Genomic DNA, 15,144 nt, shown 5'->3' with positions numbered 1-15,144 from the left:
TCAGTCGAGAGTCAAAAGTTGTTTTTAGCGATATTATGCTTGTTTTGCATTGTTTTGTAGTGATTTTGATGAAAGTGAAGATTGGGGTTGAAGATGAAGATCATAGACTCAAGATAGAGGAAGAAAATTGAAGAAAAGAAGAGTCAAGAAACCGCCTGGCGGCAAAATTCACCGTTGGGCGGTCCAAGGCGAGGAGAAGGTACTTGGCGTGGGCGCTGGGCAGATTTGCGATTAGAGGCAAACCGCCGAGTGGCATAAGTGTGCCGCCGGGCGGTTGTCCGCTGAGCCTGGGCCTGTTTTCTGTGACGCTCCTCAGCTATGAATAGCCCTGTTACGATTTCATTCTCATTCTTTTGACAGAAGAGGGCGGCCAGACCTAATTTTCACTCCTTGGAGAAGATCTCTTGGATGCTTAGGCTCCTTTTCATCCTATCTAGGGTTTGCTCTTCCATTCTTCTGCGCTTAATGCTTTTATCGTTTAACTCATTCGATAACTATTGTTTGTCTCTATTGATACGGGAACGTACAGTACTGTCATGAATTGGTGAGAAATTCCTTGATTAAACAATACCAACCTAGGGATAGGGGGTATGACGATCAATTGTTTTTGCTTTTGTTCTTAATGCATTATTAATTGCTAGGGGAGGCTAGGGATAGCAAGCCGGTAATTAGTAATAGGCTCTTTTCACCGAGGGATCGNGTTAAGGGTAGGCCAAGAAAGTTTGCATAACAATTAGATAATCGAGCACATTAAACAAGAGGAGTAGATAAGAGGGAGTGAATAAGAAGAAATTGTAAACCCCCAACAACTCCATTCATCCATAGTCTTTTTCGTCAATTGAATCAAACACATTGCATGTTTATTTTCTGTCTTTGCATCCACAACAATTAATTATTTCTCTACAAGTCTTAGGATTTTAATTCACATGAACGATCCTTTCGATTCTCGTGGGAAGAACGATATTGGGCATTACCGATTATATTACTTGCACGATCTGGTACACTTGCCAGTGAATCAACAGTCGACTAAGAGAATTATTCATAATCCCTTTCACATACATAAATTAACCCATCTCAAAGGTATGCACAAAAGTGTTTGAACTACGAAGGCAATTTTCACGTGTAGTTGAATGGACATAGGGAATTTCTTCACCATGTAATGTCCAAATCTTGTATTTGTCATGAATCCTTATTGGTATAGGTGAACTTTAACCACCTCATCTTTCAAAATTCTAGTACATTCCATGGAGATCTAATCCCTCCAGTAAGAGTTTAATATTTATATTGTTGAGTCGTCCGGACAAAGTCTTCAACTCCCAAGACAAGTTTCCTTCAAACGTCTCTTATCCAACCGCGATCGATGGAAACTTGTCCTTGTTCGTCATAAGCCAAAGGACGAAAATTTTCAGTAAATTAATGGTGAAGTGATACTTGTATTGTTGTGAATGAACATGCAGATGTAGGGCAAGCTTCGAACATATGAAGGAACCAGTCATACCTAGAAACTTAAACAGTTATTTGCTTCTCCAGACTTATCTACTTTCTCAAATTAAAACTTATTTAATTGGGCTAAATATAAATTAAGGATGTGACAAGCTAAGAAGTCATTGAGAGCGTTAACGAGTTACCAAAAAGCAAGCCACAATTGGATGTAAGAATGTGAGAAATATCAACATTATAAACAACAACATGAGAACGCTTGGGTCAAAATATTTTGTGCAGATTTTATACATTAAGATGTATGGATGAAAGATCTTATGAATTAGTTCAAAATTTCTGAAAATGTAGTAACTAAACAAAAAAGTATGGTGAAGAAGAAAAACAAAAAATGATGAAAAGTTGAAAATAAAGAAAAGGAAATTCTAGTAAGAGTTTATGAAATAGGAAATCAATGTGGTAGATTATGTCTTGCCCTTAAACTCACGTAAATTTGACTTTTAGAAATTAACTCATGCTAAGGTACCAACTATTCGAGACCTTTAAGGACAACTAAATGCACATGCACATGGACAAAGAAAGAAAAATTAAAGGGAAACATAGTAAAAAGGCAAACAAGTGCATAAAATCTAATCAAAGTGGTATGGTTGACCAAAGGGTTGATTTTTGAATCTAAAACTTCAATTGTTATTTTGGCTATTGGAGATCAAAGACAATAATTGTTTGCACATGTTGGAAACTCAATGGATCATTGAAGACCTAAGTGGAGTGGAGTTTCACTTAATGAAGGCTAACTTTATCATGTTTACTTTAGATTAGTTAATTAACGTAGGTTTTCTAGTTTTAAAAGTACGAGAGGAGCTAACTAGGTTGGTTAGTGTTCCTGCTGTGGGTGTCTTCGAGTCTTCCTACGCCGTCCTCTGCTATTAGTCGCCCGGTCCTGCACTCTTCGTGTTCGGTTGTCCGTTGATCTAAGTTAAGACGTCTCTTGTTAAATCCGACCGGGTACCTGCTAAAGGCACTCCAACGCTCAAGTTAGTGTTCGGTCTTTTAATATCAAGGGTAGAGATAGAAAGAGAGTGAAATAAATGTGCATTAAATGTGTCTGCCTACCTCTTACCTTTGACTTATATTTATAGTTTTCTTCGTGGGCCGATGATTAGTGAAACCTTAATTACGGCCCAATCATAGCCCCACCACAGTTGATTTGGTCTTACCTTAATCTTGCATGTTTACCATACCTTAACCTGCAACCTCTGCCGATCGTCCGCACCGTCCGTCTTAATGGGTGATTCTGGTGAAAAATTGATGCGTCTTGAGCTGATTCTTTCAACTGTTTGGGTTTAAGGTGTCGTCCGTCCCGGATGCTGTCTCTGGACGTCCGGTACATAAGCCCCGTAAGCCCTCAGCGACTTTGTTGCTGTAGGACTTTTGGAGGTAAAAACAAGAAAAGATTTGACGACGGTCGTAACTATCTCCCGGTACCCAGTGTCCGTGTGAATTCTTCAAGGTTTTTCTTACAAAGGGAGGTTGCGCCCGGTGATGATTATCGGCCCGCGCGCTATGGCGAGCAGACACGACAAGCCGCTGCTAATTTCCTCGCAGCGTCGTATCGTGTGCGGCAGCTCGAAGGTACGCCGATGAGGTCTTCTCGGTTACCGTCCGCTTACCCGGGGTCTACGGTTCTGCCACTACTGCTGAGATGACGACCCTTTATGGATCCTGATTGTTTGTCATGTTGGACCTTTACATGCTTGGTTGCGGTCCGGATGGTTACCCAGGGTACACAAGCCCCCCAAGCCCGAGGCGATGGTTCGCCGTAGGGTTTTTGACGTTGATGGTGTGTCGTGCGGGGGACCTCATCTTAAACTGTCGCATTGGACAGAGGAGGTTTTAGGCGGGAAAAGACACGTGGCATGAAGGTGGGGTGGGAGTTGTAACTTCCTTTTGATCTGGATCATTCATCGTGGTAGTGGTGAACGGTGAGGATTTGTTGCGGTTTTTCAAAAAAAAAATTCTATAAATAGGGGTGGGGGAGATGCTACGACTACCTTTCTCCTTACCTTCAACCCCTATTCTTTCATTTGCACAGGTAATAAAATGGTGGTTGTGTGTGTTGAGTCATCTCTGGAGTCGTCAGGCCGCGGCGGAGACGGTGAGGGCGTGGGTGGCGGTGACAGCAGCAGTGGGTCGTCGTCAACAGCGTCATCCGGATCTGATAGTGATTCGTCCTTCGAGGGGCCGTCCGGGGAAGCTGAGGGTCCGTCTAACCCGCCGGTGCTGGAGGAGGTTGTGACTATTGCCCAGGGGTCTGCCCGCCGGCTACGAGTAGGCGGATCTTCTATGGAGCCCCCCTCTTTTTATTGTAAGGGGGTGTGACTGTGGATCCGGTCGCCCTGGTTCCGGTTGGGATCCTACCTCGAATCGACGGTTATGATTGGGCCGGCTTCGACGCGAATACCCAAGCGTCCAGTATTTCGCACATCGGTCTCCAAGATTGGGTGGACCGGTCATACTTGGTTAGGGATACGGCGGATGCTCGGTTGATAAGGGCGGCGGTGAGCCGAGAGAACGAACGGGTCTGCGATGGGAAGGGAGCCGGTTCTGAAGATTGTTTCTTCATGTATGCAAATCTTTTTGCCCAGTTGCATATCCGTGTTGCCTTTACCAACTTTCAAGCCGACCTGCTGCGGGAGCTGAACGTGGCGCCTATGCAGCTGCATCCGAACGCCTGGGCGGCCGTTCAAGCCTTCGGCGTGGAGTGCATGGTGGCAGGTGTCTCCCCCACTGTTCGATCTTTCTTGCATTACTTCGATGTTCATCCACCCCCAAAGGGAGGTTAGGTTTCTTTGTCCTTGGTGGGGGCTCGCACGTTATTCAAACCTTACGCCGAGTCGTTCAAGAACTTCAAAGACCAATTTTTTAAGGTCGTTATTACCGAAGCTGGCCGTTCGGATTTCTTTGACGCGGAAGGCTCCCCTTTGTTTCCCTTGTACTGGACGGAGAATCCTCGCAAGATGAAAGCCATTGCTAAGCAAGAGTTGGAAATGGAGGATTTCTGCGTAGTAGACATTATCGACACCCTCTCACGCCGCGTCCCTACCCGTTGCCTGGTCGATTGCATTCCTTTCGAGGATTGCGCTCAGAGAGCGCTCGGTATGTGATTCATTCCATTTTTCATTTTTAGTGGAGTCGTAACTTAGTTGAATTTTCTATTTTCTTTCAGATTGTATGGCGACTCCTGGACCCCGCAAATCCAACTTCCGGGCCGCCAAGAAAGCCTCGGCGCGGGCTGCAAGCTCCAGCCAAGAGTAGGTCGTCCCTCCTCCTATGCGTCCTCCTCCATCTGCCCGGGTGACGGTTGCCTCCCTCGGAACCAAGACGGTACCTCTGCCGCTGTCCAACTTCATGTTGCCCCTCTGGCTGATCCGTCGACCGCGGCCACCAATAATCCTGCAATCGAGGTGGGTTCGGAGTCAGCGCCGGCCACGACGTCCGCGCACAGGAAGAGGAAATCGCGAAAAGGAAATCGTCGGCCACCAATAATCCTCCAAGAAATGCCGCCGCGAAGGCAAAGAGCCGGCTATCCCGCTTCTTGGTGGTGTATTCAGCCCGGACTACAATGTGAGTCGGTTCATCGATTTCCATCGGGGACCGGCCTATCTGGCCTTGTTAGAGTCGCTGCCCGGTCGCGTCATTCTGGACTCCGTTTTCGAGATGGCCTCGCGAACGGCTAGCTTTGGTATAAAGCGAGAGAGGGCCGTCAGGCGGCCGACAAGCCTTTGGATATCTTTCACAGTGCCCGGGCTCTGCATTTCTAATACTGCTCCACACTTGTCCGGGTTAGCCTCAATTCCTCGGGATGTCAACATGAATCCTAAAAATTTACCGGCCGCCACACCAAATGTACACTTGGCCGGGTTGAGCCTCATCCCATACCTCCGTATCTGTCTGAAGACTTCCTCTAAGTCTTGCAAGTGCTGATTCCCCTGTGCAGACCGTACGACCATGTCGTTGACATAGACATCCATGCATCGGCCTATTTGTTCGGCCAATACTTGGTTCATCAACCGCTAGTAAGTGGCGCCGACGTTCTTCAAACCGAAGGGCATGACTTCATAACAGAAGTTGGCTTGATCGGCCATAAAGGCCGTCTTCTCCCTATCCGGTCCATGCATGGGTATCTGATTATACCCCGAGTATGCGTCCAAGAAGCTTAGAATTTGATGACCAGACGCCCCATCCACGAGGACGTCAATGCTAGGCAAAGGATAAGAGTCCTTTAGGCAGGCTTTATTTAGGTCGGTATAATCCGTGCACATTCGCCATTGGCCGCTAGCTTTCTTAACCATGACCACATATGCTAACCAAGTGGTATACGTGATCTCTCGGACGAACCCTGCCACCTGTAACTTCCTTACCTCCTCCTGGACGGCCCTCCTTTTCTCTTCGCCATCCTCCTCTTCTTTTGGGGTACGGGTCGGGCTTCTCTAAACAAGGACAAGCGATGCGACATGATAGAAGGGTGTATCCCTAGCATGTCGGCAGCTGTCCAGGCAAACAGATCCCGATTGCGCTATAGAGTCACCCTCAGTCGCTTTTCTACTTCTTCCTCCAGTCCCCGAGCAATGGTGGTTACCTGAGTGGGATCTTTCCCTACTATCATAGGTTGGGTCTCCCCCAGCGGCTCAAGGCGATCTTCCGTATTGGTCCGGGGATCTAGGTCGGCCATTGCGACGTCCGTACCACTCGTCCTCCTCCTCATTTCCCGAGGATACATCTTAAGGCCTGCGGCATAACACTCCCGCGCCACTTTTTGATCAGCACGGATGGTGCAAATTGTACCTCGGCTGGTAGGATACTTCATCGCCAAGTGGGGGGTGGAAACAATGGCGCCAAAGGAGTTCAGGCACAGGCATCCTAACAAGACATTATAGGACGTGTTGGCGTCTACTAGTAAGTATCTTATTCTCTTATCCTCGCCTTCTCGGCCGACCCCCAGAAGCGTCCACAAGTCTAGATATCCCTTGGTGTCGACCCGTTCCCCAGCAAACCCCATCAACTATTCATCGTAAGGTACTATGAGGTAATCCGAGATATCCATTTGCCTAAATGTCTTCCAGTAGAGTATATTAACCGAGCTTCCTTGATCCACTAACACCTTACTCACCCCGTAACGGGCAATCTCGACCGTAATGACCATCGGGTCGTCTTGTTCTGGGTCAGGTGCATGAAAATCCTCGTCAGAGAAGGTGATGGGGGGCATCGTCCTCCTAGGGACTTCTACGGCATGTATAGACCGCAGATGGCAAATACTTCTATTTCGTCCTGACGATGAAGCCCCACCGCCGGCGAATCCTCCAAAGATAGTGTTGATCACTGCTCTCAGCGGCCTCCCACTCCCACCGGCCCAACTCCTACTCCGACTTCTGCTTCTATCCCTATTTCTCCTTTCGGGACTTCCGGTTCTTCCGGCCTGCCCTTGTTGATAATGCGGGCGCTCATTCCGGCGGGTGGTACGTTCGTTAGCGCCTCCTATGCTGCGGCAAGTTCCTTCGGCTCCTTTCCCAAGTTCAGGGGTGTCTGGCAGGAGACGTTTCATGCCGATATGTCCGGATGTACTGTTTAAGATGCCCGGCTTGGATGAGTTCTTCTATCCAGTCCTTAAGTGTCATGCAGTCTTCGGTGTCGTGGACCATATTCTGGTGATATAGACAATGCTTACTGTTGTCAGCTCTAGGCGGTGTAGGGCGTTTTTGTGGGGTTCGCATTACTTGCGTGCTCAAAGCCTCGTGCAATATCCGAGCTCGGGGAGCGTTTAGGGGGGTATACTGGGAAAGCGGGGGCCTCTGGGTCCCTCTCGTCCCTTCGCAGTACCCGGACGGTGGGATTGTCCCTGCTGCTTCCCCTCGCCCCTGTCCTTCGCCTCTTGAACCTCTCTCCGGTAATTCTGCTTCATCTCCTCCACTCGGGCCTCATCCGCCGCCCTCTGGTGTAGTTCCTCTAGGGTCTTAGGTGGGGTACGACAAACGCTTTCTTTGAATGGTCCCGGCCTGAGGGCCGGCATCACATACTGTAGGGTCATTTCCAGGCTCAAACCTCTGACCCGTCGAACTGTCTTCGTGAACCGGTCCATAAAGGTTTTGAGTGGTTCCTCCTTTCCCTGCTTCAGATTCATCAAGTCGACCAGGGTGACGTCCTGCGCTCGGCATGCGGCAAACTGCTCATTAAACATGCCACTCAAGCTTTTAAAGTTCTCCACCGAGCCGTTGGGGAGAGAATTGAACCACTCCAAGGCTTCGCCTTCAAGGGACAATGAGAACGCCCAACACCATATGGCATCGCATCCCGTACGGAATGCCATAGTGTTAGTGAATGACTTGATGTGCGCCTCAGGATCAATGGTGTTGTCATACATTTTAAACTGCGGGGGAACGAACTGGTCCGAAATGCGCACGTCCATTACCGCCTGCGCGAAGGGTACCGGGACTGAAGGTATCTCCGGCTTTATTAACACCAAACTTTCTTCTTTCTTCTCTTCCTCCATATTCCTCCTCTCCTCTTCCTGACGCCGATCGTCCTACCCCCGAGCACTACTATGAGCCTCCTTACTGCCTTCACCGGTCTCCTTCCCCTTTTCCCCTCTTAGCTGAGCCAGGCATTCGGCTCGCACCGCTGTCATTTCCTCCTCGTGCCTTTTCTGCATTTCCTCGTGCCGCCTTTGCATTTCTTCCATCCTTATCTCCAAAGCTCGAATCACTCTGCTCGCCTCGTCGGTGCTCGTATTTCTCGTGGTCACCATTGGTTATAATCCTCCATCCCCACGGTGGGCACCAAAATGTTCCTGTTGTGGGTGTCTTCGGGTCTTCCTACGTCGTCCTCTGCTATTAGTCGCTCGGTCCTGCACTCTTCATGTTCGGTTGTCCGTTGATCTAAGTTAACACGACTCCTGTTATATTCGGCCGGGTACCTGCTAAAGGCACTCCGACGCTCAAGTCAGTGTTCGGTCTTTTAATATCAAGGGTAAAGATAGAAAGAGAGTGAAATAAATGTGCTTTAAATGTGTCTGCCTACCTTTTACCTTTGACTTATATTTATAGTTTTCTTCGTGGGCCGATGATTAGTGAAACCTTAATTACGGCCCAATCATAGCCCCACCACAGTTGATTTGGTCTTACCTTAATCTTGCGTGTTTACCATACCTTAACCTGCAACCTCTGTCGATCGTCCGCGTCGTCCGTCTTAATGGGTGATTCTGGTGAAAAATTGATGCGTCTTGAGTTGATTCTTTCAACTTTTTGGGTTTAAGGTGTCGTCCGTCCCGGATGCTGTCTCTGGACGTCCGGTACAGTTAGTCTATTGGAGGGAGGAAATTCATTATAAATAGCTTTGGAAGAAAGAAAATAAGGGATACCACCGCTCACATAAAACAATATGAACCATCTCCATAACATAATTCACCACTACATCACAACTCATGTAATACATTAACAAGAAAAGTATATTTATTTCACTTTTCCTTTTCATGAAAATCATCTCATTAAACCATAAAAATGAGTAGATTAAGGGAAAAAGTAAGTAGGCTAGTATTGTCTATAAGAAGAAACAAGTCTTCACATAGTTTAATCTAAAGTTTTCTAAAATAAGCACTACAAAAGAAATTGTAAGTATGTACACGATGCCAATGGCATTCAAGCTTCAACTGTTGATCAAAATGCATTACACTTTGAAGCCTTAATTTGGGATATATCCCCCTTAGCCTTAATAACCGTACAAATCCTCTGCCATCTCCTAATAATTCTTATCATTCTTTAATTTAATATTGACTATGAAACATTATCTATCTAGTCTACCAAATTTGACAAGCCACTAGTGCAGAAAGGGCTTTAGACGTCAGTTATTTTGGGCTTTTAACGTCACTTCAAGAACTGACATCTATACGGGTGATGTTAATGGGACATCGAAATTCTGTAGGTTTGACGTCCATATAGACGTCGGTTTAGTGCAAAGCGCGACATTTATAAAGACATCAGACCCTGATCGGACTGACGTCTAAGGTGGCCATAGACATCGGTCAGTGACACGTTCAACGTCTATAAAGTCGTCAAACATTCCATTAACTGACGTCTGTGGGAACTATAGACGTCGGTCAGTACATTAACCGACGTCTTAAAATGAATTTTCTTTGTATTTTGGTGCAGTTTTCTCATGTCTTTGGGTAGCGTAGTAGCACCTCCTTCCTTTGCTAGTTTCTTCGTACGAAATATTTGTGTCTTTTGGACTTCTCATGGCATTTCAACCCTAGGACAAACTTGGGTTGTTGCCTAGGTCCATTCCGACTGCCACTGAAAAAATATGATGAGAATACGGTGTCGTATTCTTTTTCGTTGGTGGTCGAAATGGTCATAAGCAACAACCTAAGTTCGTCTTTGGGTTGAAATGCCATGAGAGATCCAAAAAACGCAAGTTTTTCTTATGAAAAAACTAGCAAAGGGAGAAGGTGCACTACGCTACCCAAAGACAAAAGAAAACCAACCAAAACACTACGAAAACTCATTTTAATCGGTTCAAATGAAAGATGAAACATAAAAAGGAGATCAAACGCACCTGGAAATGCAGTGCAACGGAGAGAAAAGGCAAAGACGGTGAAACTGCTGGTTCGCACAGTTATTTAACAAGAAATAAGACGTCCGGTGGTCACAAACCCGACGTCTATAATTCCATATACGTCGGTCGCCTCACTAATGTTACGTCCATTCGATTTAAAAATTAATATTTGTGTTATATATAGACGTCGACTTGGAGGGATGAGACGTCCAGTTGGTGGAAACGAATGACTTTTCACATACCTGGTCAGATTATAAACGTCTGTTTCGGCGGGATCCAACGGTTAAGACGTGGAAAAGAGTGACTATTCACTTACCCGACAAACATATAGGTGTCAGGTAGCAGGTTCCTCGACATCTATGGTCTGACAGGTAGGTGAAAAACTATTAATTTCCGCCATATAGACGTCGGTGCCCACTCAGAACCGACGTTTATATGTCTGAAAGAAATGACTCTTCACCTAACTGTCAGACATATAGACGTTAGATGGGTTGGCCCCGACGTCTACAACACTAACGACGTCGAAGAACATGATAACTGACGTCTATGGCCAACTTATTTACGAAAATGCCACCGGTCATCAATATACGTCACTCTTACCCTTAACCGACATCTATGAGGTGACGTTAAATAACATTTTTACACTAATAGTATCATTTTCAAAATAAATAAAACACATTCCCCAAATCCCCAAATCAGAGCTTACAAGTTAACTTAAGGATATGGCAATAAAGAGTTTCAAAGTCATGTACTGTTAGCAATGTAAGCAATCAAATTTTCTCACAAACACCAAGTTTATTTCCTAAGTACAATTCAAACCATGGATGGAATATTTGAAACACCAAAATCAAAATCCAACCAAACGAAAACAAAAAGACATCACAAAACTATGGCTCGAAAGAGAAGATAAAAATGGCCACATCTAATGATTGAGGTTTCTCAATTATGCTTCTTTAGAGCTTCAACGCATGAGAACAATGGCCTTTAAAACACAATCCACTATGAGTGAGTCGTGATAGAGCCAATTTTCTAAATAAAAAAACGAGAGACTTATCACTAATGGCAAACGACGACGAGATGGACAGAAAACGTCGATAGCCAGTAAGACAAACTAAGCTTGGTGAGAAGCACAATGAGAAAAGTAAGACAATTTTTTCGCTAAAAATGTAATGACAAACTAAGCTTGGTGAGAAGCACAATGAGAAAAGTAAGACACAATTTTTTCGCTAAGAAAAGAAAAAATAGACTTTCTCAATTTTTAAACAAATTTACTAAAACCTTATCAACGACTTTGACGCATATACTTTATAAATTAATTATTTAGAGATATTTCTATTTATAAATTAACTAAAATAATTCGTTAATAACACAATATTTCTAATAGAAAAACATTTGTCGATAAATTTAATATTTTTTTTAGTGAATTTAGCTTTATAATCTGTAATTAAGTTTTGTAATGGTTTGAATTATATATATATATATATATATATACTGTGCTCTCAGTACTATCAGTTACAGATTTTGGCTGAAGGTCTGAGCCCCTACCATCTGTTGTAATAGGCATACACAGTACACTGGAAATTACACGTGAAGTATGCTGATGAGAAGTATGAAAACATAAATAGAATGACCCATTGCATTAGCAAAGAAGGACGCAAAATTGTTTGGAATCTAGATAGAGGTGGAGTGGTGGAGCCGTAAGGAAAGGACGAAAATGGTTGGGAAAAAGAGTGAGTGTGATGGTGATTTTGACGTGAGGCAGTTAAAGCGAAGATGGCCGCACGAGGGGAGCAACAGAGCATAGCGGCAGCTGCAGCGAGTCGTACCCACAAGTCACCTTTTTTTCTCACGACGATTCTTGCTGTCGGCTAACTCTGTTTCCTTGACCCACCACACACTAACGCACAAACACAATTCTGGATATGTATCAGTGTTTATCTAGCACCGATCCCTATACAACCAACACTCAGACAAGGTGCGAGGATTTAATTACACAGTAAATCACCCAACATTTTGTGGTTAAAAACTTTGGATAGTAGAGACAAAGACGCCAGATTCGTGGCTTTTCAATTCTCTTTATAAATTGTGTTCAAGCCATGGAGGCAACGTTAAAACAAATGACAATAAAATTGAGTTATAGAAGGAATTTAATTCTGAAAAATTGAGTTGAGGTTATTTTCTTCTTATCTATATATTGAGTTAAAATCATGCTAATAATCACAAAATTACAAATACACATTGCATTGTGATTTTTTATAATACTAGTGTACAACAATGGATTAACGTTGTGCAAAATATTTTGTAACGTGTGGTCAAACCATTGTCTTGAGAAAAAAATTGTAAAAATTTATGTCTCATGTCATAGATAGGTGAATTCTTAACTAGTGGGATGAATAAGTAAATAAATTAATAATAAAAGATAAAATATTAATTGAACTAATGAATAGTTTTATAAATAATTATTAAAAAAATTTCATATATATTGTATGGTTTTGAAATTATGTGACTCACTCTTTATATTTTTTTCTCTTAGTTTTAGAAATTTTAATTGTTTTTATAAGATAGAAATCATATTGTGAAGACTTTTCAAATTATTTCTAACAAAGATTTTTTACTCTTCGAACTGAAATTCTTCACAACTTGGATGTAGCCTCAAATCGAGAGGGGGTTGATAACGGTTCAAAAACCGTTATTTTTATACTTAAATTTGTTATTAAACATATTTTTATGACTTAGAAATTAGCTTGAAATCATGCATTTTGCTTAAGTTAGAGAATAAGAGAATCGAAGGTGGTTTTCTTGATTTTATGCTTAGTTTTCCTTGTTATGACAGGTATTAACATGAATTGGATGAAGGAAAGTGAAGTAGCAAGGAACCGGACTCAAGAAAAGATGGAAAAGTGCACAAAGTAAGAATCACAGCCACCGTTGAGCGTAAGATCACCGCTGAGCGCCAGCTTCGCTGTGGAGATCTCTGTCAAACGCTCAAGCGCCAACGCTTAGGGCAAAATTTGAGTATCGCGCCCACCGTTGAGCGCTACTTTGTCGCTGAGTGCCAGCCTCTTCAGTGAATCCACTGTCAAACGCTTGGGCGTCAACACTAAGCATTAATCTTGAGTGTTGCACCTACCGCTAAGCGGTAATCCAGCGTTGAGCGCCAACCTCTTGGGCTTAGGATATTTTCTGCTGATTTTAATGAACTATAAATATATTTGCACGACCGAGAGAGGTTATCTTTTGGCAGAAGGAGACGTAGAAACATATTCTTCACCCCTTGGAAGCGAATTTTGCATGCGGAAGCTCCGATCTACAAATTTTAGGGTTTATATTTTCATTCTTTTCATTAATTTCATCTAGTTTCATCATGTCTATGGTGAACTAAACCTCCATTTTTGTTGGGAAAACGATGTAATCATTTGAAACTCTCATGTAATGAATTGTTTTGTCAATCTATATGCTTTACTTCATTAATTGTTAGAGTTTATCCTCTATTCCCTATGCATGCTTTGTTTAATTCATTCAATAGCGTGATCTTTGATTTTACTGTTATGGACACATACTAGGAAATCTAGACATGGGGGAATTCTCTCGGGAGCAATATTACCTAGACATAGGGATAAGAGGACTGATTGCCTTAAGCTTTTGTACGAATGTAATGTATGATCAATTGCTAGGGAGACAAGACATTATAAACTAGTAATTAAGAGTAGATTCTCTTCACCGAGACTTCAGGTTTAGGGTAAATTAGAAAGTAACATTAACATTAATGAAGGAGTCAAATTCGTAAATACATGAGAGTGGATTAGGATAAGTCGGAAACCCCAACAACATAATTCATCCATATTATTCACTTGCATATTTTCTTTGTTCAATTGGTCAACCTTTGCATGCATATTTAGTTTTCGTTTTTGCATTATAAACACCAATTTTCGTTATTCAAGTCTTAAATAATCAACAAATCACACGAATGTCTAGGCCAATGAGTCTCTAGGGAAACGATACTCGGTCTTACCGTTTATATTACTTGATACGATTTGGTGCACTTACTGGAGTCTTAACAAGTTTTTGGCACCGTTGTCGGGGACTCGTGGTTCAACTATTCTAGTAGTGTGATTATTGATTAACTTTTACTTGTTTTTCTTTATTTTGTTCTAACAAATGCTTTCTAGGGTTTTGTTTTCTTTGTGTATGCAGGATACAATTCGAACTAGGAGCAAGTAAACTTCAGAATCTCTTCTTGAAGGCCTAATTGAAACTCGAAGGAGAAGGAGGATTCGAACATCTAGAGAATTGTTTCCTTCTCCTGAGAGACTGTTACAACCCTCACCACAAGAATTTGACCAAAGTATAGAGGAGATGGCTGAGGAGGAGAATAATAGGAGACGTACTCTGGCGGATGATGAAGGTTGAAAAACAGTTATTTTCAAATTACACCCTTTAGCGATATTATGCTTGTTTTGCATTGTTTTGTAGCTATTTTGAGAAAGTGAAGAATGGAGTTGAAGATAAAGGTCGTAGACTCAAGAAAAGAGAAGAAAATTGAAGATTTGAAGAGTCGACGCACCGCCCGGCGGCAACTTACCCCGTCGGGCGGTCCAAGGCGAGGAGTAGGTACCTGCCGTTGGCGCTGGGCAGTTTTGAGGGAAACCGTCGGGCGGTAAACCCCTACCGCCGGGCGATAGTGCGATTTGTGGAAAACCGTCGGGCGCCACACTTATACCGCCGGGTAGTGGTCTACTGGGCTTGGGCATGTTTTTTGTTGCGCTCCTCACCTATATATAGCCCTATTGCGAGTTTAGATGCATTCTTTTGACAAAAGGGGGCGGCCAGACCTAATTTCACTCTCTAGAGAGGATCTCTTGGATGCTTAGGCTCCTTTTCATCATTTCTAGGGTTTGTTCTTCCATTCTTCATCCATTTTTCATCTAGATTCACCATGAAAATGGTGAACTAAACCCTATTGTTGTTGGGGGAAACAATGTAATCTTTTTATACTCTCTTTTATTGAAACTCTTGATTATTTATATGGTTTCCATATGTTTTGATTGTTAATTGTTGGGTTCTCATCTGTGCTTAATGCCTTTATCGTTTAACTCATTC

The 15,144-nt window shown here is 43.4% G+C and overlaps 2 protein-coding genes across 2 annotated transcripts; both read right to left on the bottom strand.

The window, feature by feature from the left end:
- Positions 1-5,510: 5,510 nt before the first annotated feature.
- Positions 5,511-6,496, bottom strand: LOC106770327. The gene is made up of 2 exons (XM_014656141.1): positions 6,026-6,496; positions 5,511-5,927 (listed from the first exon to the last, which is right to left on the bottom strand). The coding sequence occupies exons 1-2, from the start codon at positions 6,494-6,496 to the stop codon at positions 5,511-5,513; spliced, it is 888 nt and encodes a 295-aa protein (XP_014511627.1).
- A 759-nt stretch (positions 6,497-7,255) lies between these two features.
- On the bottom strand, positions 7,256-7,984 carry LOC106770326. The gene has a single exon (XM_014656140.1). It carries the CDS (start codon positions 7,982-7,984, stop codon positions 7,256-7,258), a length of 729 nt encoding a protein of 242 aa, XP_014511626.1.
- Positions 7,985-15,144: the final 7,160 nt, after the last annotated feature.

The sequence above is a fragment of the Vigna radiata genome, chromosome 8 (assembly GCF_000741045.1).
Source record: "Vigna radiata var. radiata cultivar VC1973A chromosome 8, Vradiata_ver6, whole genome shotgun sequence".
Classification (NCBI taxonomy): Eukaryota; Viridiplantae; Streptophyta; class Magnoliopsida; order Fabales; family Fabaceae; genus Vigna; species Vigna radiata.
Note: the sequence above shows the minus strand (reverse complement) of the source record. Positions and strands in the feature narration are given on the sequence as shown.

Coding starts and splice junctions, on each gene's coding strand:
- LOC106770327 (XM_014656141.1), bottom strand. CDS start 6,496: ATGGGGTTTGCTGGGGAACGGGTCGACACCAAGGGATATCTAGACTTG. Junction 5,928..6,025: donor AAGTAGAAAAGCGACTGAGG/GTGACTCTATAG, acceptor GTCCTTGTTTAG/AGAAGCCCGACCCGTACCCC.
- LOC106770326 (XM_014656140.1), bottom strand. CDS start 7,984: ATGGAGGAAGAGAAGAAAGAAGAAAGTTTGGTGTTAATAAAGCCGGAG.